Raw genomic sequence first — 23988 nt, 5'->3', positions numbered from 1 at the left:
ATAAAAAAATCTTACTGATCCCAAACGTTTGAATGGTAGTGTGTACATACACATATTATATATATTCCTTTTTTGAAAAAAAAAAAAAAATTATGCAAAATTCTGTGAAAAACTCACCATTTTTTTTAAAAGATACATTTCTATACATTTGTTGGTAGTAGCACAAGCTGCACAATTTGACATCAATAATGTCAAAGTTGAATACTTCAGTGCTTTGTTCTACTCTAAAAAGTTTGCAAAAAAAGTTGTTGATGTGGCGGCGGTTGGTTAAAATGACATATTTAGACAAATTTACACGAACACTCTTGGCCCAGATCATCACTGCCTCTTTCTGACACTCAAGCACTAAAAGGGCTTCAATAACAAACTTGGCTTTCACATGACATCGCCGTCACCCGCTCTGTTTCCATGGTGCACAGCAGATGTTGCCACTGGGCTTTTAGCCCCGTACCACTTGAATGGCACGACAATGATGTCATGGTATCCCACTCGGCTGTTAGAGCCGGAATTCTCTGGGAAAGACAGCGGAAAAGTGATGGGAAATACAAAGGGAAAAAAATATATAAATCACGCTGCACAGATCTGTCAATCAAGCAGCGGAACTCACCCAGAAAGGAAAGAAACCCCTAAGATTGATGAAAGAAGGGTGAGAAATTCCCAGCTGATGACATGCTGTTTAAGACAACAGTGAGACTATGGTGTCAGCCATATTTACGCTGCAAACACATCCCTCCCAAATGTACGAGCTTAATTAAAAAACAACAAGGGTTCACAGAGCTCAGTACTGAAGCTGAACTGTGGAAAAAGTGTGATCAAACAAACATTCAGAGCAATTTTCATTTTTAAGCAAATTCTGCCTTTATTTGCTGATAATGTTCTCATCCTCAAGTCATCCCAGATGTAGATGAGTTTGTTTCTTCATCAGATTTGTAGAAATGTAGCATTGCATCAGTGTCTCAGCAATGGATGCTCTGCAGTGAATGGGTGCCGTCAGAATGAGAGTCCAAACAGCTGATAAAAACATCACAATCTGAATCAGGAGAAAAATATGTAACAGTGTACAGGAGAAACGTGTTATTATAGACTCACATTTTGGCCAGAAGCAACGGTTTGTGATTAAAAACGTCTTGATAGATTTGTTTCTCTTCTCCAGATGTTAACTGATGGACTGGAGTGCTGTGGATTACTTGTGGATTATTGTGATGTTTTTATCAGCTGTTTGGACTCTCATTCTGACGGCACCCATTCACTGCAGAGCATCCATTGCTGAGACACTGATGCAATGCTACATTTCTACAAACCTGATGAAGAAACAAACTCATCTACATCTTGAAAGGCTTGAGGGAGAGGACATTTTCAGCTAAATTTCATTTCTTGGTGAACTATTACTTTAAATCTTTATTGTAAAATGCATAAGTGGCATGCATTTCAGTTTATAAATATAGGGTTTTAAATTACATCTTTACTTTTTAACACCAGCAGAACTGTAAATGGCACGCTGCCATTACCAGATCTGTGACACGGCATTAAGAAACTTGGCATTAGATGCAAGAAGATAAAATGTAGTCCAAATGTTTGAAAAATTACACTTCTCATTTTACACGGCACTCTTCCCATCAAATATCTCAGGCCTAATCTGCAGCGTGCAGAATGTGTTCCCATACACGCAAGGCAAAGACATTTGTTGATCTAAAGCGTTTGGCTGCCGTCCACACACAATGGTAGAGTACTGGTTCTGATCCGTCAGGACTGGGTGTTCACAAAGCACAGTGGCTAAGGAATGCAGTGTGGCGGCCCTGCAATTATCCACATTTGAGCATCACACAGCACTGCTCCGATTTCACCTCATACACCGAGACACATCTTTAAAGCAATCGTTCACCCAAAAATTAAAACCTGATGAAAATCTACTCACCCTTAAGCCATTCAAGATGTAGATGAGTTTGTTTCTCATCCGTTGCTGAGACACTGATGCAGTGCTACATTTCTCCAAATCTGTTATAAAAAATAATCATTAGGAGTCTCTGCCTTTACTAATCCTGATTCGTTCCTCACTTATGTGAGGTTTTATGAATGATGCCTGTAGCTCTTTACAAGTTCAACATTTTTGCCACTCTTAAAACCTGTCAGTCTAAACCTGTTAGTCCATTCTGTAATCTAGACCATTTCCAGCATTGTGCTACATTAAATTAACGGACGCAAATATTTGCCATGTGCAATTTCTAACAAAAAAAATACTCTAAACAAACATCTGGTCTAAATAAAACTACTCTTGAAACGGTCAGAGATAATCAAATACCAATAGTCTTGACTCTTGTGAGAAATAAGACTACATATACTTGGGCTAACTAGACTATAAATGGCAATATCTAGGCTAATGTGATTCTCAGAATGGAAATCAGAATCATAACTCACTGAAATCGCTCACTGAAGACTGAAAATGGCTCGTCTCCACAAGCACAGGCATCAAAATAAAACCAGCTGGAGCAGCCAATCACATCCCTGAAATCCTGAGCCACTCAAGTTCACCTTTGGGAAACAGGCTGAGACATGCTGGACATGAACTAGTCACCGATTTGTCTTTTCTCTTGCTTTATTGTACTCAGATGAAATGGCTCGGTCTAAACGGCGGTGGCAAACATCCAGATAGTTGCACTTTCAAACCTCTGCCCATTAATCCTGATGTGTTTTGCAAACAAACGGATCAGATAGCCTGCTGATATTACATGTCTGAGAGTTTGTCTTGTGACTAATACAGCCGTGCGGGCTGTCAGAAAATAAACCATTCAAAAAAAGACACTCTATTGTAACTTGTACTTTACAAGTGTTCAACTGGAGTTCAAACTTTGGTCCATCATGCAAAAGCTAAATGTCCCTATTCATCTCAACCAGCACTTTGTTGATATTGGACACATAAAAGTGACTTTTCTGCTAGTTTTGCACAGGCGTAAAATGCTACACAAGCCCAAATCTTTTTGTGCGTGCACTGCATATCCTCGGTACAAACAAGAGTAAGCGCAGTGAAATCAGAGCAGTGTTTTCATAGTGCTCAAGTCCTACAGAGGCTTGGCAAAGGCTCGTTGATTTAAAAACCACTGAGCCCTGGCATCAACGCAGTGTGTCATCAAACGGCTCTGTTTTCCAATCATGTGATCCAGCTTTAATGCACTGCATGCAAACGTTTATTGTGTTTCATTAAATGTGCAGATCCATGTATCTGAAAGCCATCTAAAAGACAAAGCAATGCCAAATCACACTTTAAAGCAGTGTAGATGTTAAAAACTGTGATGCATGACTTAAACTGACTGAACTGTACGCAGTGTAAGCGATAAATGCATGCACTATCCACAACGATTTGGGGAAAAGCGAAGTCTGTTCATATAGAACAGATGGAGATCAGAAAATTAGGCTGATATGTATTTATGAACATTATTAATTACAATATATTTATTTTCATTAACAACTGAATCAGTAAAGGGTTTTCATTACTTTTTACACATTATCTTGAACTGATCCATATAAAATGCATCAATGAAAGCCATCTAAATGACAAAGCAATGCCGAATTACACACTGAAGCAGTGCAGATGTTCAAAATACTGTGATGCATGACTAAATACTGCACATGTATTGAACTGCAAGCAATAAATGCATACAATATCCATATATAAGAATGCAGATCCATATAATAGTGTAAGCGATAAATGCATGCACTATCCACAACGATTTGGGGAAAAGCGAAGTCTGTTCATATAGAACAGATGGAGATCAGAAAATTAGGCTGATATGTATTTATGAACATTATTAATTACAATATATTTATTTTCATTAACAACTGAATCAGTAAAGGGTTTTCATTACTTTTTACACATTATCTTGATAAAATGCATCAATGAAAGCCATCTAAATGACAAAGCAATGCCGAATTACACTCTGAAGCAGTGCAGATGTTCAAAATACTGTGATGCATGACTAAATACTGCACATGTATTGAACTGCAAGCAATAAATGCATACAATATCCATATATAAGAATGCAGATCCATATAATAACGCACAGGGAACCTGGAATGTAAAAATGTTCAATGCACATACAAAAACCCAGACTTTAATACAAGTAGGATATAACATGCCAAAACATTTACTAAGCATGCTTTACTTTGACCACAGCACTTATTAAAAGACTAAACCTATGGCAAGACTTCCAAACCGATTCAGAGTGCACGGCACATACACACAACGCATATGAAGCACATGCATGAGATAAATAAGACATAAAAACGCGTGGTACAGCTGACACACACACACACACACACACACACAGGTAAAGGTGCGCCTCACCTGCCCAGCTCTTTGCCGGGGATGACGTCATAGCGCTCGGTGAACGGCTCGCTCCTGACAGCGGTCCGGATCTCGCGCAGCAAACCGGAGCGGTTCTGACCGGATTCACACCGAATGCGGCTTTTGGGCTCGGGACACTCAGGAATCATAACGGCTGTTATTAACGTCAATTCGTTTTATTGCTGTACCTACAGCCGTTTTTACCTGCAGGTGAGCTGATACAGTGCGACGAATACTATCACGCTACCTCACCTAATAAAACAGCTCCTCTCGCTGAATTTTGACTTAACATTTAAACGTGTCTAAAATATGAACTGTTCATCTTCGATTAAAACTCCTCGTAAGTGAGCAAAAGCGCTTGAGTTTGACTGCTGCTCTCCTCGCACCGACGCAACTGAAAACCAAGCTCAAGCTGTTCCTCAGACTTCAGTTGCCGGGGCAACGGGCGTGATTGACACCGCTTTCCACCAATTACGATCAAGCACTTGCCGGTGGGCGGGAGGAGGTGGTCCTTGACGGTGACATTTGACCAATAAAAGGTGACCAATTAATTAATTAAATAATTATATATTTGAGATATATATAGCCCTGATTATATTAAAATAAGATAATAACCTTTTCTGATTATTATTATAAGACTGCTCTTATTCTGGGCATATTTAAATAGTTTTATCTCCCCATGAGAAGCAAAACATTCACACACATATTGAAGAGATTCTTGTGAGGCCCTCTAGTGTTTGGACTGTGTAAGGCTGAGAGTGAACTTGTGTGTTTATGAATGTGTACGTGAACCCCATATTTAGTAAGTGAACATAATTAATACAACCTACTACAAAGAGATTGTTTATTGACATTTATGTACAAGGATTTGGGGAAAAGCAAAGCCTGTTCATGTAGAACAGATGGACATCAGAAAATCAGGCTGATGTAGAGTAATTTACGTTCATAATTATATTTACATGTGTATTTTCATTAACATCTGCATCAGTTTGCATGGCAAGTAAAGGGTTTTCATATGCAATTTCATTTTTTTGCCACATTATCTTGAACTCATATACAAAAAGAATATAAAATACAAAACTGCCAACAAATAAAAATGATAAAAATGCATTATATCATCATCAACTGAACAGTGTACAGCAAATGGTCAGATAGTCATTTCACAAGTTCTGTCAGTGATAAATAAAACAAGCTTGAGTTGACATCAACAAGCGTTCAGAGTCATCGGGAACATGTTTATTCCCCGGGGAATAATAAACAATACATGCAACACAATGATAAACACCATCATAAGAGCCTGCATGCATTAAATGATGGCCTGGCTAAACATCAGTGAAGATCCAGCCATGAACTAATTCTCTTTTGATGGTGAGGTGAGAGGCGTTTGGCCAACAAAAAATACAAATATAAAGACATAAAAACACCACTTAAGATACTTCATACTGAATAATAAAAAAATCTGGGCATCTGGTTTTGTCATCTGTGGTTATGAACAGTAATTGTATTAATATTAGAAGACAAAGCCTGTTTGCATTTACAGTTTTACAGTTACGAGCGACAAACCAACTTATATTTGTGTGACTGTCGCTATGGAAGATGTGCATCAATAAATTAAACAAATAAATTAAAAACTTTAAAAAGATGTATTTTAATTAATAAAGACATACGTATAATATACAAGGTGGATGTGGGGTCTGAAATTTGTTATCCGTGGCAACGCCCACAAATTTACAACAAAACACATTATATACCAAGTTGGGTGATATACGCCCCCCCTTGACTTCTAAATTGCCTTAAATGTCCATTTTGGCTTTGTTTTCATATTTGTTTCACACTTGCTGAAGGCAATGACTGAAAAGTGGTTTGACCAATAGCATGCAGGCATTGCACGTATCAACCAATCGTGGTGTGCGAGAAGGCGGGATCTACAGACAACAGTCAAAGCAATGCAATATAACATATAATGTATGAGGACTGTAGAGAGATTGTCAATAGGAAAATAAAGCCAAAACCCAGACATTGTAGGCAATTTAAAAAAATCCGTCCAGGACATGTCTGGGAAAAAGAGGACTTATGCCAATCTAGGAATGAATCCAATATCATGCCATTGCCAGTGTCATTATTAAATGCAGCTCATCCCTGTGACCTAAAACAGCTTTGGCTTTAAGAAGCATTGTTTAAACAGTTAGAGAGTTATTTATAACGTAGCCACATGGACGCTGCTGGCAGAAAGTTCTGATGAGCTCAGTGTTAGTGTCACTAATTTGGTTACACAATGAAGTGGCTTACATCACTATCAAGTGAGCTTCCAAGTGTGCTTCCTATCTAAAGCTTGAGCTCATATTATTGAGAGTGAGGTGACAAACTTGAGTTGAACCATTTCTGCTCCAAAAACATAATCCGTTTTTAATGACATTTTCAACAGTATTTGAGCCATGTGATTAAATCAGGCGAAACAGTTCATCGGAATCATGTAAAGGCAAACAGTTGCTGTGGTTTGGAGTTCAGCCGATGAAATGAGCATGAAATTATTAAACATTTTTTATTTTGATTTAAAGGGACAGTTCACCCAAAAATGAAAATGTGCTGTTAATGTATCCCTCCTAAACTCAGGTTTGCTCAGGGGTTATGTTCAGAATAGCATACTAGCATACTATTCATACTATTTATGCAGTATCCATAACATGCACAGCATAAATGTTATCTGTATGCACACAACACCTAGATGATGTTTTACATATCTAGACTATTGTATCCCATAATGCAATGTGCCTACTTAATGCAATACCAAAACTAGACTTATTATGTGAACATTCACACATTAAAATGCAAAACAACTTTTATTTCTGATATGAAAAGTGGGCGACACATAATTTTTAAACATGCAGTGTAACGAGGTCGTGTGACAACTACATTGCATACTGCACTTGGAAGTGTTTATTTGTTGCATATGGTTCACATACTACAGAACTTTAAATGTGGGCAGTATTAAGTACAGTATATACTGTGCAATATTCAGTAAGCAATATGTTAGTATTCCGTTTCAAACATAGCCAGGTGTTGAAAATCACACTTTACCACATTTTTAGGGAATATCCAATCAGAAAGGAGATGTACTGATGCCTAACCAATAGGATGATGCCAAGGACAAACATGAGTAGGATGCAAGGTTTTCACTATTGCATACATGATGCTTCTGACCCCACACTCCCACAAAGTACTACATAGCTTAGATTTTAGTGCAGAAACATGCTATTTCAAGTTATTTTAAACAAAATTCTCAGATGAAGTTTAAAAAGTCTCTCATGGACTGAGTTATTGAAAATGTTTTCGCAGTAAAAAAAAAATTTTAAAATCAAGTCTCACTTCTTCACTCCAGACCAAAGGTGCTGGTCTCCTCCACAGCGGTGAGAAGTTTCTCATACAGCACAGGGTACGACGGATAGGGAGGCAGATCCAGACGGTTGAAGCATGTGTGCGCCCTGCAGCAGACGAAAATACAGAGGTCAAAGTTCAGGAGGGAGCTTCTATCATGGCCTCAGACTAAATAGGTGAGACGAGCTCTACACTTCTGTGAGCCGCTTTGCTGTAAAGCGCAGCTTTCCCCAGCAGAGCATGTGAAATTCTGTATCTGAGTGAGGCATCTGTATCCTTTCCATCACATTGGCCTTATTTAGCTCTGGCTGCTGACGCTGTGCACACACAATGACAAACTCCCAGCCGTTCTCACCCTGTCAGAGAAATATGAGCCTGTACTTTAGTGCTGACGGCGCCAGGCTTTGATCCGCAGCCCCTTCTGTTTGCCAGAACAGAGAGAAATGATTTTCAAGGTGAACCACTGGACGCAAATTGAGCTTCTGAGTCTAACAGTTGGTTTTCTGGATGACACATCTCGGGTAGCTTTATTTACAAGTCTAAACAGTAAGGCGGTTTCTTTGCTGTTGTGATCGAATTGCACAGTGTGGAAGAACCATGGCAGGTAAACAAAACAGTATTTGAACAAGCTTCACACAAAGAATCTGCTTGGGTTGTCCTAAATACATCCATTATTTCTGCGTTTTGCTCTCTTGTGTTTTTCATTTCACGACTGTTTTGATATCAAATATAAATGGAAATGTAAGGATCTCAAAGCCCTGCTTCAATCTCATGATTGTTCTTGTTATAAAATGAGACATAATATTCATTCTATGAAATATAAACCATGAGCAATATGAAATGAATGTGTAATGGTAGAGAAAATCATTTGGTTTTTAATATTCAGCCCAGGTCTTTGAGATCCTGAGCCTTTCTGTGTAGCATCTCTAATCTAGCACATATGCAAGCCATCTATATGGTAATGTGCTCCAAAAAGTTGACAAACAAACTTTCAGCAATATATGCACATTTAAAATATCCTCTCTAGGGAAAATGCACCAAAAATATTCATAACATCACACTTTTTTTGTCTCTAGAATGAGAATATCCCCTCCTCCTAATAGTATCTTTCAGTGACTAGCATTAGCAACTAGCCGTTCATGGTTTATCAAGGCTAACTAACTAAAGCTACTGAGTCCTGTTCCACACCAGCTTCCTGTTTCAGGAGGAAGTACCAACAAAAGAAAACTGTGCTAATTTGTCAGTTTTATTGGGTCTTTTCAGGGTTATTAGAGTTAACTAAAACTACCACACACACACACACATATATATATATATATATATATATATATACTCTATATTCAGCCAGTTGCCAAGGCAACACCTGATTTAGTTAAACCCGATGTACTAAAATAGCTAGAACTAAAACTGAAATTTAAATTAATGAGAAAAAAAAACACTATATATTCATATAAAAAAATAAAATAAAGACAAATACTAGGGATGCACCGATACCGATACGCGCTGAGTGGATTGAGCGCGCGGCAGCACAGATGCGCGAGCTTGTCGAGTGAATATCTCACAGACCTCACTGGAAAGTTTGTAGTTCGGTCGGATATGTCAAAAGCAAGTAAGTAAAACAATGCACAAGTTACTAAAGTTATTTGACAGTAAGGAGAGAGAGAGCGGTATCGGACTCGTTCTGAAAAAAGTGGTATCGGTGCATCCCTAACAAATACTAATCAATTCTTGGTAAATTGGATACATTTTTCTACCTCAGCTAGCATAAAGCTTTCCCTCTTGATTAATTAGCCTTCCTCAAGTACTAAAAAGTCATCAAGAGTTATATAAAGCTGTGTTTAGCATTACTTTGGGATATGTGTGATTCTGCAGGCAGAAAGAGTGTTATCTATAGCAGTATACCTTGGTAGAGAGGTAATCTTTCCCCACTTTTCAATGCAGAAGCGCCGCAGGCCGTTGCTCCCACGGAGCGCTGCGAAACCCTCGTAGGGGACACTGGACGTTCCCGTCACGAACTGCAGCAAGCGCAACCTCTGCTCATTATTGAAGCGCTCCACCGCATCCCAGAAACTACGAATCACAACGTGCCCATCATGGTAACCTGGAGGGTGATGGAGAGACTTGTGAAATTAAACACCAACATGTGGATGTTCAGTGCATTATGAGGCTCTGTCTAAAACATAGAAAGCTGTCGACTGCCTACACAGGCAGCTAATTTCGAAGGTAGCATCCTAACTCCTCAGGAGAAGTGCAGAAGAGATTCCAACAGAGCAGGAATATGTCCAATCTTGCTCCGGGAAGGACACTTTCTTGCAGAGTTTAGCTCCAACACACCTGCCGGGAAGTTTCTAGGTTCGCCCCCTATTCCCTCATTCACTGTTCCCTACATTACTACACTTTAATACACTGAATGAGTGAATGAAAACAAGCGAACAAAATTGGAAGCGCTGTGGAATTCAGTTCAGAATCAACTGTACAGTGTACAATGTGCAAGTTCAGTGTACAGTTGTACGTTCATTATTGAAGTGCATTATACAAATTGAATAAGTGCACTCTATATGGTTTCAGACACTAATTCAAATGGCTGAACCCTCAAAAAGTGCACTATAAAAGGGTACAGGGGGTGATTTCAGACATAGTTCTAGTGATCCTCAAGATCTTAGGGGCTTTCGCAACTGATAGTTATAGGAACTCAGTTATAGGAACTACTGTAGCTACCAGGGCAGTCCCTGAGATCTAAATTTTCCCCTAGGGCCATATTCCTGGTTGCAACAACTGGAGGATGAAGGATGGTGAAATGCCTGGACTTCGGCATCGATGCCTCTCCATGTTCATGGAGTTAGTTTGTGGAGTAAGTTTATGTAAACTGCGTGTTTACACGGCAGGTGCCGGTGTTTCGTATGGCATGCCTTCAGCCAATCAACATTCACTTACATCACTGGTAGTTTCTATTGTGTTGAGTTAGACCCTACTCTAAAGTAGGGGCTAATTTAGTTCCCCCAAAAGGCATTCTTATAACTAAAATCATTCCCAGTTCATGCGGTGCAAACAAGCCAAAAAGCAGGTAATTCCACCAAGAGTTACAATATAGGAACTATGAAAACGTTCCTCGAGTGCCAAAGCCCCCTTTGATTAGCTGGTTCAGGTGTGTTTTATTGAGGCTGGAGCTAAACTCTGCAGGAAAGTGGCCAATCGGGAGCAGAAAACAAGCTTATTTAAATTAGCTAAAGTATAAGAAGAAAAGAAAATGCGTATCTGAATGTGCATAGGCTGTACAGGAAAAGTCAACAGAAGACTCCAGAGATTCAACCGAGGTTATCTCAACACCGTGAAACCACAACCCCACAGGGTTATATGAAATTCTACAGGGGTCACGCTTTCAGTGTTATGAACTGCAATCTAAACAGATGGGATACTTGTTTTGGCATTAGCTCTGGGATACAATCCTGTTGACCCTCCATAGTAATTCACAGCAGAGGACCTGAAAGAAAAGTGAGACCACTCCACATGGAACAAATGCTAAGCCTGAACAATCAAGCTTCTACTCACTAATGAAGACCACTTGAGCATTTAACTTCAGTAACGAATGATTCATTGATCATTTCTGCAGCAAAATTGACAATACTACCCAGCAGCTGCCATGAATTTTTAAAGACAAAGCAAGCATTCGCTCACCTCCTCTATATTCTGTGTTGGATCTCCAGTCGTTCAAATCGATCTCGGCCGTCCCTGCAATGACCAACTCCAGCTCACGAGCATCGAACACTGAAACCAGGCGGGAGTCTACAACCTGCATTGTAAAGGAACAGTTTATATATGACATTCAAATCACCTGAATCGGATTAGTAAGTAATTGTTTAACTAAACCGCTGTGTTAGTGAAACTGCTATTCAAGCTAACGTACCTCATAGAAGCCTCTTACAAGGGCTTCGGTCTGCTGCATAACCCCCCTCTCCACCCTCCATCTAGCCATGCGCTCAATGTATTCCTTCTTGTTCTTCTCCGTCACTTGGATATTGGAGCCTCCCGACTTCAGTTCCCTCTCTATCACCTGTCAAATGACATGAAACATTTTAAGGGTTGGTACAAACCTTTGTCGCACCAGAATGTTTACAATTATTAGTGACATGGCACCTAAAAAAGCATGGATTCATCCTGAGCCACTTTTTTGTTGTTGTGTGTAATGTTAAAATATTTATCCCAAGCCAGGCGTGTCCAAATCTGCTTCTAAAGGGCTAACGTTCTGTAGAGTTTAGATCCAACTTATCCTAACACACCTGCCTGGAAGTTTCTAGTGATCCTGAAGACACTGATTAGCTAGTTCAGGTGGGTTTAACTGAGGTTGGAGCTCAACTCTGCAGGACGGTGGGCCTCCAGGAGCAGGATTGGACACCCCTGAGGTAAACCATTGATGAGTTGATCTCCCGAGTGTAAACCAGTGTTTCCCAACTCTGGTCCTGGAGCTCCCATTGTGGTTGTGGTTGTGGTTGCAATGGAATTGCGAAACACTGGTGTAAACAGCGTGGCTTGGTTTGCATTGGTGACCCCGACGTGCCAACTTTTCCAACATTTAGTATAATGTGGAAAACTGGTAAACAGGTTTGGCTTGCTATATGTAATGCCTGAGCATCAATTTTCTTAATCATTCATCATTATTATTGTTGGTATTTTGTTAAGACACTAGGGCTGAAACGATTAGTCGACATTATCGACAACGTCAACAACGACAAATATTTTTGTTGTCGAATAGTCGTTTGATCTCATATGACCTAATGTAAGGGCCTGCAATAACGCAGTTTGACCAGGTTGTGGCGCTGTAGAGCAAGATTAGTAGAAAAGTCCATTTCTACTCTGCCTCTTGCCCTGGGACATGCAGGGATTTTCCCTGCTTTGCATTCTTTTGGCCAATAAACCCAGTGATATCAGCGTTGGTTGCCATGCAACCAGGAGCCTGTTCGGCTTCCTGGGGTGTTACGCAATTCGGGGGGAAGGGTTCATGGGTCCTCATATGGCTTGTTAACTGAGGGGGGTTACAGAGTATTTGTTAAATATAAAAACAAAATATATATTGTGTGTTTGAGTGGTCCAGACGCTACATCTAATAGAAGTAAACATGCTTATGAGACATGCAAATGAAGCTGAACCAGTAGAGTGTGGGAAAGTTTTATAAAAAATGCAAACAAAAAATGTTGTCATTTGTAAAGGCTATGATATACTGATGGCAAAGTTATTTTTCGTTCTTCTGTTAGGGGTAAAAAAAAGTTTGATATACGCAAGCAGGGATTTACTGTTTGCGAACACCTCGAATCTGCTGAGAGCGGCATTTAGATGAATATGTAAGCATGCTGCATGCTTTCCCCTTTAACAAAATAAACAAAAAATGACAGCGTGGGAAAACAGCAGTTAATAAAGCATCTGATCATAGCGATGCGGATATGTTTGAAGCAGCTCTGCAGTCACATTATGTTTATTTATATACAGGGGTGCACATAAGTGGTACGCAGGTGCGCATGTGCGACCAAAATATAAATTGCACTGTGTAAATAAGTTCAGATCGCTCATTTGCATACCGACATGGTTGACAGCTGTTAATGCACAATTACAATTTTAGACAAAATGTAATACCTTATAAGATTTCTATTCGAACTGAAAACATAAGTCTAGGTTATCTGCTGCCGGAAAATGCAAAGCACAATGCAAAACTGTGACATTTCATTCACTGACGCTCTTCACTCGGCAGCGCATATACTTACTTGCCGGCAACCCGCCAAAATAAAAGCTTGCTGATTTTAATTTTGAAAATGATGAAAATGCATATATATAAAAAAGTAAATACAATTATTTAATAATAAATATTTAATAATGCCTTTTTATATTAAAATATAATAGTATTATCACACTTTATTATGTTGTTTATTATTATTTATTTTTTTTAAATAAAGTGCAGTAATATTATTATCACTATTATTTTTTTTTTATAGTTATATTTAATGGGTCACACTATGTGCAGTGTGAGGTCCAAACCAAATATCCAGGTGCTCTTTTGAGAACCAGGCTGAAAAACTTATGTGCACCCCTGTTTATATAGCACTTTACACAAAAGCAAGCAGCTTTACAGTATTTACCATGAAAAAACAGTGTCAGTGTCGCTTTCAGTTATAATTACAACTTCATATTCTGCTATAAAGCAGCTCTATATGTATAGAATATGTATAACTCAATATTTTAACTTTGTAAAAACTGAATAATTGATCAAAGGCTACTGATTAATCTGTGAAATAATTGACGATTAGTCGATTAATCGTTCTTATAATTGTTAGATTAATTTATTATCAAAATAATAGATTAAAAAAACCTCCTTCAAGGTGTTTGAAAACAGACTGAATTATCCAGCACCTGTCCGAAGACCTCCTCATTGACTGTAAAAGTCAGATCCAGGATATCCGTGATATCGTTGTCCTTCATCCACTGTAAGCTCTGGTGGAACTCCTCATCCAGGTATTCCAAATCACTCAGATCTGTCACTCTACGGACCACACAATACAGACATCCAATCAAAATCCATCATTCGAAACTCACTTTATGATGTCATCTCCACTGCAAAGAAGCTTTGAGACTCACAGTCTGATCAGGGCCTTGTAGAACGGTCGAGTGAAGAAAGCATCCAACAGATACTGGTGGATCAGAGCCAGACCCAAAATACGGCCACTGAAACGGAACCTGTGAGGGTCCAGCAAAACATTTATCCATGTCATAATGTTCTGTACATGCTAATATAACACAGATCCTGTTTTTGAACCAATTATAGGCTTTTAAAATTCTCTACCTTCTGGATCGGGCTTGAAAGTCAGACATTGTGACTTTGGCCAGCATTTAAATTCAGTTAAAAGTTGTGAATCTGAAAGCTGACGTTCACGAGACGTGTCCTCTCCTTGGATGAAGTTCAAGGCAAACGCTGAGAATTTGTCTTTGTATTTAGTTTTGTGACTCTATAATTTACTCAACAAGAGGCAGTCGAAATCCCGAAATAAGAGACAAAACAAAGACGTAGCGTGACCGCTTATGAGCAGAAGGCATGCGATTCCTCAACCACATGCCACATCAACCAGAGAACTACAAAGCTGAACTTCAAAAACATTCCAACATTCCAAACAGCAATAATTAGAGATAAAGAGAGATAGTAAGGTAGAAAACGGAAGATCTCTCACCATTCCAAATGGTTCTCTACAAATGCAGACATGGGGCTGATCTGCACCGTATACGTGTCATTGGCTGAGTACTCAAACAGACCGTAGTAGGGGTTAAACAGCTCCTGAGACAACAGGAAGAAGAACTCCCGCGATGGGCCGCTGTAATCCAAACTATAGGGAACATGAACGCAACATTTTAAATCAGTTAAGATTCCAAATTTAGGTTTGTATGTCTGGCAATAACATGCATGTGAATGAGAACACAGTGGACTGACCCTTCCTCTCCTACAAAGGTGATGAAGAGCTTGTTTCTCTGGAGCTCTTTGCGTGAGTAGGCCATTACTTGATTAAAGGTGCCCTCCAGTAGATGTTCCCTTCTGATGATGAGCCTTAATAGCAACACAAAATTAAACCAAATCAAAATGTAAAATGTCAAATCTATCTATCTATCTATCTATCTATCTATCTATCTATCTATTAGGGGTGTTGAAATTAATCGTTGCATCGATGCAGTAATAGACCATAATCGATTATAGCCTACACTGTAAACAAAATCTGTAGTTTTAACAAAATAATTTTGGCAGCTGTGGTTGCCAGAATAATTTTGTAAAAAATACAGAAAAACTGTAAAAACATTTACAGTACAAACTGTAAATTTTTCAGTATAAACTGTAATTTACAAACAAGAGAATTTGAGTGTAAAGTAGTAAATTCAACAATGCACACTGCCACTAAAATCTGTTTTGTATCTTTAACAAATGTTGACAACCACCACAATAATGCAGTTGGTAAAAGAGACAGCAATATGACGAATCAGTTCATCACAAGTAGCTTTTCCACAAGCTGGAGTATATACTAACAGAAGGTGCATTCACACAAACACTAAACACCATCACGGTAACACACATGACACTTAAATAATGCAATAAACATTCATTAATCAACAGAAGATGTAACATAAACCCAAATGTACATAACTGATGACAAAACTATTAAGAAACATGATTATTTAAACAAAATACAGTTTTTTACTGTAAATTATACGTTGATTTGTTCTTTTTTACTTCTAAAAATTGTACAATTAACAGCATTTTATTATAAAATGACATGAAATGTCTGGTTAAATCTTTTACAGTTTTTCCCTCTATATAGTACGGGAACTTACTGTTAACCTATTAACAGTTTTTTTTTTTTCGGTAGCATTTTTACAATAGTTTTCAGTTTTTACAGTGTACTGACGTTATTTGCATATGCTCTTGTCACACCCACTATTTTTAAATCCGAGATCTGGGCACATTTTGGAAAAACCAAGCTTAGTGCAGGAAAAAAACATGCGCTACAGACAATCGCGGCAGTCTTCATTGCACAGGATAATGCACTTATAACTTATGATAACACACTTACTTGATTTTTCCTGGTCCCTGGCCGTAGCCTTTAGCCTCCAGCTTCCTGTAAAAATTGCGAAGCTTTGCCTCAAAGTCTCTGCGGTACGGAGCAGGCGCTCTGGCCCTCTGCAAGCCTGTCAAAATATATAATACCGCTGCATATAATTACACACTGGTCTATATTTGAACATTTCCTTATTTGAAAATGTCATACAATATATTCAAATGAAATACAAGTGGGCAAAAGCCAAAGAAAAGCTACATTTAATACATTTCTGGGTGCCTCAATGTGAAACAACAAAGCAAATGGAGCAGGGATGTCAGCACCATGCTGTGAAATAATTAGACTTATACTCTGAGTTTCTCATCAAGCACTAGCTATCACAAGCGTGCCGAACAGGTTCTGAAAGAACCGTCCTGACGCGAGGAATGACCTGTGATTTGTTTAAACATGAGGGAAGTGGCAGACTGGCCAGATTGCAACCGCAAGCACACTGAAGAACTGATGCGGGGAGTGATTGCTCTCGCTGCGTTATAAGGAAAAGGCTTTGCTGGGTTTTGGCAAGCGGCGCTACACACAAGAGACCGGCTCATGTTTCCACAGACTTTTTAAAGAAAGCCTTAGAAGTCAGTATGTGGATGTTTGTTACTGAGCATGTTCTATAAGATCCTACGATAATAATCTGGGTAAACAACACAGTTAGATCGTGTCTTCAGCATTTGAAATAGTTGTCCATTTGTAGCTTTTAATTCACGTCTTTTAGCTTTGATGCACTCTATCTGCTTGTGTTATTCTAAAAGTTTTCTAAAAGCACTTGTATAGTCTTTCTGTTTGGTGAAAACAGACCAAAAATACTGATTCCTCATCTTGAATACACAGCTGATTTTTGTTGGTTGCTAGAACTAGCAGTAGTTTCAAAGCTAAACTAGGGGAATCGTTTTTGTCCAACTAAATCAGCCTAAACAAACCCAATGATGAAAGTCTTGCTTTTAAATAGTAATATGATCATACCCGGTGAACTCTGAGGCGAGGATCCGGGAGAGCAGCGTGGAGAGAAGCTGAGGCCGGGGTGGAAAGAGTGAGATGGAATATACGACATGATCTCCTCATCAAAAAGACTGAATGACAGAGAGGAAAAAATATTAGAACGCATGCAAAAACATGTTTTTATATTTGTATTTATTTTTAAATATTGCATAATTAATAAAAATTAAACATGTCAAAAATGAATACAAAATTATAATAAAATAGATACAAAGAATAGCTAAATATAGTATAAATATTCATAAAAACAGAACATTTAGTTTAAATTGTTAGTAAATTGTCACTGTACCTTAACAGCATGACCAGGTCTGCGTCACAGGACAGCTTTTCAACGCCCTGAGGACCTTCAGTTCTGATGTAATGGATTTTCTCCCTGAAAGAAAGCATGCACGGAGCACGTAAACATCCACACAATCTCACATTTCCACACTGAGTAGCTTTTAAAAGGTCTGAACAAATGGAATGTTAATTGTTTTTAAGAGTAACAGTAAAGCACGTCACTAGTTTAATAGAATCATAGAGCAGATTCAGGAATGCTTGGCGCGCTGCATTAGTGCCACTGTTAATGCACAGTTAACAGTTAAATTCTGATTCACTGACACAAACTTTGTTTTCTACATGCATTAAGAATGTTTCATGCAGCTTTATTGTGTCAGACTGTAACTCTATTGCTATATGAGCTTAACACTCCAATGTTAGTCGTAACTCAGTGATATTTTAGCATTTATAGTATTTATTCATATTTTGAATTGGCTTTTATTTTTATATTTTCAGATTTCATTTTAATTTTAGTTTAAGTTTTAGTAATTTTGTTACTTCAATTAATAATTCTGATATGTAATTCTGATTTTGTCATTTTTATTAGAATCTTTTTTTTTCAGTTTTAGTAATTTTAATACTTCAATTAACTTATTTTATTTCATTAGTTGCAAAGGATACATTTCATTGCTGTTAATATTCCTATTTAGCTTTAATATATTTATATTTCAGTTTTAGTTTTATTTTATTTCAGTTAGCAGCCAACATTTCTAATTTTCATTATCGTTTTTATTTTTTATTTTATTTTATTTTTTTTTATTTTTTCAACTAATATTTACATTTTATTTACATATTTATTTTGTTTAATTTTGACATGTGTTTTCGCCATTTTTATTAGTTTATTTTATATTTCAATTGAGCAATTTATTTATTTATTTTTTTCAACTTTTTGTTTTAGTAATTTTAGTACATATTTTGTTTCTGTCAGTGGTCAAGGCAACATTTATAATTTTCATTCATTCATTGAATTTTCATTTAATGTGTGCCATCTAATATTTGTATTTAATTTTTTTATCAGCTTTATTTCAGTTTTTAGTTATAGAAATCCTAGTAACTTTAACTCATTTTATTTCTGTTAGTGGCCAAGGCATCATTTCTAATTTTTATTTCAGTTTTTCCAAGTTACATTTTTTTCATTTAATATTTATATTTAATTTATATAATCTTTATTTATATTAACAGCAATCATTTTTATTAGTTTTTTGATGACAATAATAGCACTGGTTCCACTTAAATGAGTCATAATGGATTTATGTATCTCTGTACTCCCAGAATAAACTCCCAGAATGCAACAGTTTTTGCTTGGCATTAAACGACTGTCATCTTCTGCTCACTGTCATTTAGCATGACATATATAACAAAAACATGTGTGCTTGAGGAACTCTAATTTAATAATCCAACACTACTGATGATGAGAGCCGGCTCACCTGAGTGTGTGATTCCTGGCGAGACTCGGCTGTCGTTCCTGCAGCAGGTCCAGTATGTTCGGTTGCCGCAGGAAAGCCACAATTTTATCATTGTAAGCTGAGGGTCAAGAAAACAGACGAAAGCATAATAAAGAATGATTGAAAGTTCATATTGAACGCATGAGACTGTATTATGGAGACTCCAAAATAGGTAGAGCACAAACAATAATATGGTCAAAAGGTACAGTAAAAACAGTAATATTGTGAAATATTATTACAGTGTAAAACAGCTGTGTTCTATGTGAATCTCTGTTAAACTGTAATGTATTTCTGTGATGCGCAGCTGTATTTTCAGCATCATTACTCCAGTCTTCAGTGTCACATGATCTTCAGAAATCATTCTAATATGCTGATTTGCTGCTCAAGAAACATTTCTGATTATTATCAATGTTGAACACAGTTGTGCTGCACAATATTTTTGTGGAAATACATTTTATTTTTCAGGATTAACAGATGAATAGAAAGTTCAGAAGAACAGCATTTATTTGAAATAGAAATCTTCTGTAACATTATACATGTCTTTACTGTCACTTTCCATCAATTGAATGTGTCACTGATGAATAAAAGTATTTTTTAGTATAGTTTTTTTCTTTGATTCTGTAGGTTTGACTGACCTAGAGGCACTGAATCGGGCTGGTATTGATTCCTGACAGCTGATATTAAACCGTTTCCAGGTCTGCTGAGCAGAGACGCTCCTCTGTTTCGGGACACTTCTGATGCCTGAGACACAACACATAACATCAGCAAAATTACAGTCATGGCTTGAAATCTGAGAGCATTTGCATGTGTGTGTGTCTGTGTGTGTGTGTGAGTGTGTGTGTGTGTGTGTGTGTGTGTGCTGCACCTCTCCGGCGCTGTAGCTGCGCAGTCTCTGTAAGTGTTGTCTGTGTGTGAGGTGATTCGGCAGACGTCCGTTCTGAAGGGGAATCCTGGGGTCGATGAAGGTCGTCGCACGACTGTTGTGGTCCACAAAGAACGACTACCACAGCAAAAGATCACACACAAACATGTCATTAATCTGAATGTAAACACTAAAGCAGTTTTACGTTATGCTAGTCTACCCGTTATTATTTTCCATAAGTACGCAGCTGCTCATCGATGGGGAGCAGTGGTTGTGTGTATGAAGCCGTTCTGAAGCAGTGGTTGTGTATGTCTGGAGCAGCTCACCTTGCCCTGCGGGTCTGTCTTGATCTCCCAGCCTCTCGGGAGCTCCAGCTGAGTATCGGCGAATTTGTTGAGGAAAGTGACGAAGTCGCGGTTGTGTTGATATCGCTCAAAGTTGAGAGCATCTCGCCGTATTTTCAGAATCATGTGCTTCAGGCAGGTACTGTTAGTAAACATCCGATACGCACCCTGGTAAGAGTTTGTGTGTGTGTGTGTGTGAGTGTGTGTGTGTGTGTGTGTGTGTATGAGTGAGTGAGTGTGTGTAAGAGTTTGTGTGTGTTTGTGTTTTTATGTTTTGTTCCAAATGCTTTGTTGCAAAGGTTTTTACTCAGCCCACAATTCTGTCATATTTGTGTTTTAGGAACTAGAATATTGTCTCAGTCTGATTATGACAATCAGATTAATGCATATTCTTGTAAATGTGCATCTGATCTGATATAGTGAGTAATCCGGTGTTATCAAACTGAACACACACACAGAGAGACTTCAGTACAATCATGAATATTCAATCAATGCCATGTATTTTTGCGAGTGAGGTCTGTGTATGTGACCTGCATGAAATAACTTGAAACAGAATAAAGAGCACAACACAGACACAGAAAAACAACAACAAAAAACATTTGTCCCATATTGTGAAGAAGTGTATAGGCACTCGAACACAAACATCCGCTCCCACAGATGCACTCCTGTCTCCGCATGCTTTATCTTTGACTTGTTAATGTCTGTTATCTGTCTGCTTTGCTATTGCAGGGCAGCAGGAGTGCTTATGGGATCAATAAAGAAGGTATCTGCAAATAGTTCAATCAATATCACGCTTCAACTAAAGTGCAATCTTGAACAGTGTCCGTTCACGAGCGCTGAACTGATCGCAGTAGCATCCTCACAGCACTCCTGTGTCTGCATTCACTGAAGCAAATAAAGCCACTTTCATTTGAGTGAATTCAGTGCACTGGCTACAAATGGTTTGAATCCGCTTTCTGCAGGACAAACCACAAGAATACACATGAAAACTTCTCATTGTGACTTACGTAGTTAGCATGGAGGACAGTGAAGAATTCTGGGTGCGCCACAAACTTCACGGCTGGAGACTGGAGCAGCAGCGTGACGCTCTGATTATTCACAGGAGATGAAGGACCTTCCCTTCGCTGATCTACAGACATTACAGACACAAATAATGTCTTATTTAAAGGAATAGTTCAGCCGAAAATGAAAATTTGCTGAAAATGTATTCAACCCTCAGCAATGGATGCTCTGCAGTGAATGGGTGCCGTCAGAATGAGAGTCCAAACAGCTGATAAAAACATCACAATAATCCACAAGTAATCCACAACACTCCAGTCCATCAGTTAACATCTGGAGAAGACAAAAGCTGAAACAAATCCAGCATTAAGATGCTTTTAACTAAAATACATTGAGTCCATAATCCATAATAACTCTTCCTCCAGTGAAAAAGTGTTCTGGTGTGAATCAGGAGGGAAATCTGCACAGATCAAGCAGTGTTTAAACAGCTCTAAACACATATGTGACTGGATTTTGATGCGAGAGACAACAGCAGATGCACTTTTTCACTTTTTACTTGTGGATTATTGTGATGTTTTTATCAGCTGTTTGGACTCTCATTCTGACGGCACCCATTCACTGCAGAGCATCCATTGCTGAGACACTGATGCAATGCTACATTTCTACAAACCTGATGAAGAAACAAACTCATCTACATCTCTGATGACGTGAGAATGAGTGCATAGTCAGCAATTTCAGCATTTCTGGGTCAACTATTCCTTTAAGCTTGGAACAGTAAAGAATTACTAATAAATAAATGCATCCAAGTTGGAGTTTATAAAATCACTTATTTTGGGTCTATCGGTTTCTACAAGTATTTCACCTTCTGGTTGAATTATAAATGGAAATACATACATTTTAACTTGAAACTAAAGATCTATGACACCTAATCTGTTCTCTGGCAGCTTGTCTGCTAACACCTCTTCTGCTCAAAACTCAAAAGTTTATTTTCATCAAACAGCATCTGAAAGAAAGGCCCACCTGCAGCTTGTGGTGTGGATTCACTATCTGTGTCTCCTCCGCTGTTTCTCTCAGATACACGAGCAGCCGGTTCATCTTCTGTGGCCATCGTCCTCTGGATGTTCTGATACCTGGTGACAAAACCATCATGCTCAAATTATCATCGTTCTTGATGCAAAACAATGTGCTGTTTATACAGTACATCATGAAATGAAGAAAACTTATGAAGGCCATCATGTTGTTTTTTCAACCTTTGTAGCTTTTTCTTGCATTGTGACAGTGAGGTCAGAGCAGAGAAGAGTCTCTGTTTGCCTAAAGTAATATTCATAAACTCAGCATTTTAGGAAAGGCTTGTTTTCTTTTTGATAATTTGAATTACTTGCACGGTATTTCAAAATGACCAACAATTAATCATTCAAATGTTGCTACTACCATTCAAAAGTTTGAAGCTTGAGGTCAATATATATATATATATGTGTATTTTTAAAAATAAAATAAAATATCTGCTTTGCTCACTAAGGCTGCATTTATGTGCTTTAAAATATTGTGAAATATTGGATCTCCGGATGCCGCTGCATTTGGCTGCATGGCTGGGCCTCTGCCACGTGGTGGTGCGGTTCACATGATCCACGTAGAAAACACGGCCGTGACTGTCTATCCTGGCCTCCCAGTCTGTGCCAGATTTAAAGAAAAACATGAGCTTATATATAAGAAGCATATAAACACATGCAGTCAGGCTGAGTAGAGACAATTCCATGCAATTTAATATATATGTGTGTGTACTGAATACACAGTATGCAATGCATAGAATATTCAACAATTTGAATTGATGTTAGCAAACAGGATAGAGAATTGGAGTGAAATTCAAAGAATTTCCAAAAAAAGTTTGGTATTTAATAACATTTCATTCTTCAGTATGAATTACCCATAAACATGTTATCATGATATTTGTAGACAAATTATGATAATGTTTGAAATGATATAACTTGTACTTAGTTTATATATTTTAAATAAAACTTTTATCTAAGATTCTAAAATCTTCTATCAAATATATAGTCTATATAATACAATATAGCATTAAATTGCTCAAAAGTGTCAGTAAAGACATTTAAAATGTTACAAACGATTTCTATTTCAAATAAATGCTGTTCTTTTGAGCTTTATATTCATCTGTGAATCCTGAAAAATAAAATGCATCAGTTTCCACAAAAATATTGTGCAGCACGACTGTTTTCAACATTGATAATAATCAGAAATGTTTGTTGAGCAGCAAATCAGCATATTAGAATGATTTCTGAAGATCATGTGACACTGAAGACTGGAGTAATGATGCTGAAAATACAGCTGCAGATCACAGAAATAAATTACAGTTTAACAGAGATTCACATAGAAAACAGCTGTTTTACCTTGGAATAATATTTCACAATATTACTGTTTTTACTGTACTTTTGATATATTTGATAAACAATTATTTTTATATATTGACAGCGCTTCTGTAAATTTTTAATTCAAGAAAATTCTTTCCGTCATTCCAATTCCAGCATCTTGTGTGAAATAGACATTTCAATTCAAATTCAGTCATGAACTGAAAGGAAGCAGCTATCGAGTCTCGCATTCAGAATATGCATGGAAAATCACTTGTATGTTGAACCCTGAAGAAGCACAGCTTTAAACACACACACACACA

The 23988-nt window shown here is 37.9% G+C and overlaps 2 protein-coding genes across 2 annotated transcripts in view; both read right to left on the bottom strand.

Annotated features, from left to right (window-relative positions):
- Positions 1-4742, bottom strand: part of stk17a (serine/threonine kinase 17a) — a 43033-nt gene extending 38291 nt beyond the window's left edge. The window contains exon 1 of the mRNA XM_016546267.1: positions 4340-4742. Within this exon, the coding sequence (XP_016401753.1) occupies positions 4340-4488 (149 nt within the window). The 5' untranslated portion in view covers positions 4489-4742. The remainder of the gene's footprint in view (positions 1-4339) is intronic.
- Positions 4743-6108: 1366 nt separating this feature from the next.
- Positions 6109-23988, bottom strand: part of hecw1a (HECT, C2 and WW domain containing E3 ubiquitin protein ligase 1a) — a 69423-nt gene continuing 51543 nt past the window's right edge. The window contains exons 11-28 of the mRNA XM_016546261.1: positions 22829-22973; positions 22323-22435; positions 21311-21432; positions 20286-20471; positions 19963-20097; positions 19733-19838; positions 19080-19176; positions 17624-17707; positions 17302-17408; positions 16309-16423; positions 15180-15293; positions 14923-15075; positions 14336-14434; positions 14111-14240; positions 11619-11765; positions 11390-11504; positions 9617-9815; positions 6109-7821 (exon numbers count right to left, since the gene is read on the bottom strand). Of these exons, the coding sequence (XP_016401747.1) occupies positions 7710-7821; positions 9617-9815; positions 11390-11504; positions 11619-11765; positions 14111-14240; positions 14336-14434; positions 14923-15075; positions 15180-15293; positions 16309-16423; positions 17302-17408; positions 17624-17707; positions 19080-19176; positions 19733-19838; positions 19963-20097; positions 20286-20471; positions 21311-21432; positions 22323-22435; positions 22829-22973 (2279 nt within the window). The 3' untranslated portion in view covers positions 6109-7709. The remainder of the gene's footprint in view (positions 7822-9616; positions 9816-11389; positions 11505-11618; positions 11766-14110; positions 14241-14335; positions 14435-14922; positions 15076-15179; positions 15294-16308; positions 16424-17301; positions 17409-17623; positions 17708-19079; positions 19177-19732; positions 19839-19962; positions 20098-20285; positions 20472-21310; positions 21433-22322; positions 22436-22828; positions 22974-23988) is intronic.

Source organism: Sinocyclocheilus rhinocerous, unplaced genomic scaffold, assembly GCF_001515625.1.
Source record: "Sinocyclocheilus rhinocerous isolate Xijiao unplaced genomic scaffold, SAMN03320098_v1.1 scaffold1812, whole genome shotgun sequence".
NCBI lineage: Eukaryota > Metazoa > Chordata > Actinopteri > Cypriniformes > Cyprinidae > Sinocyclocheilus > Sinocyclocheilus rhinocerous.
This window is presented reverse-complemented; position numbering and strand designations above follow the sequence as displayed.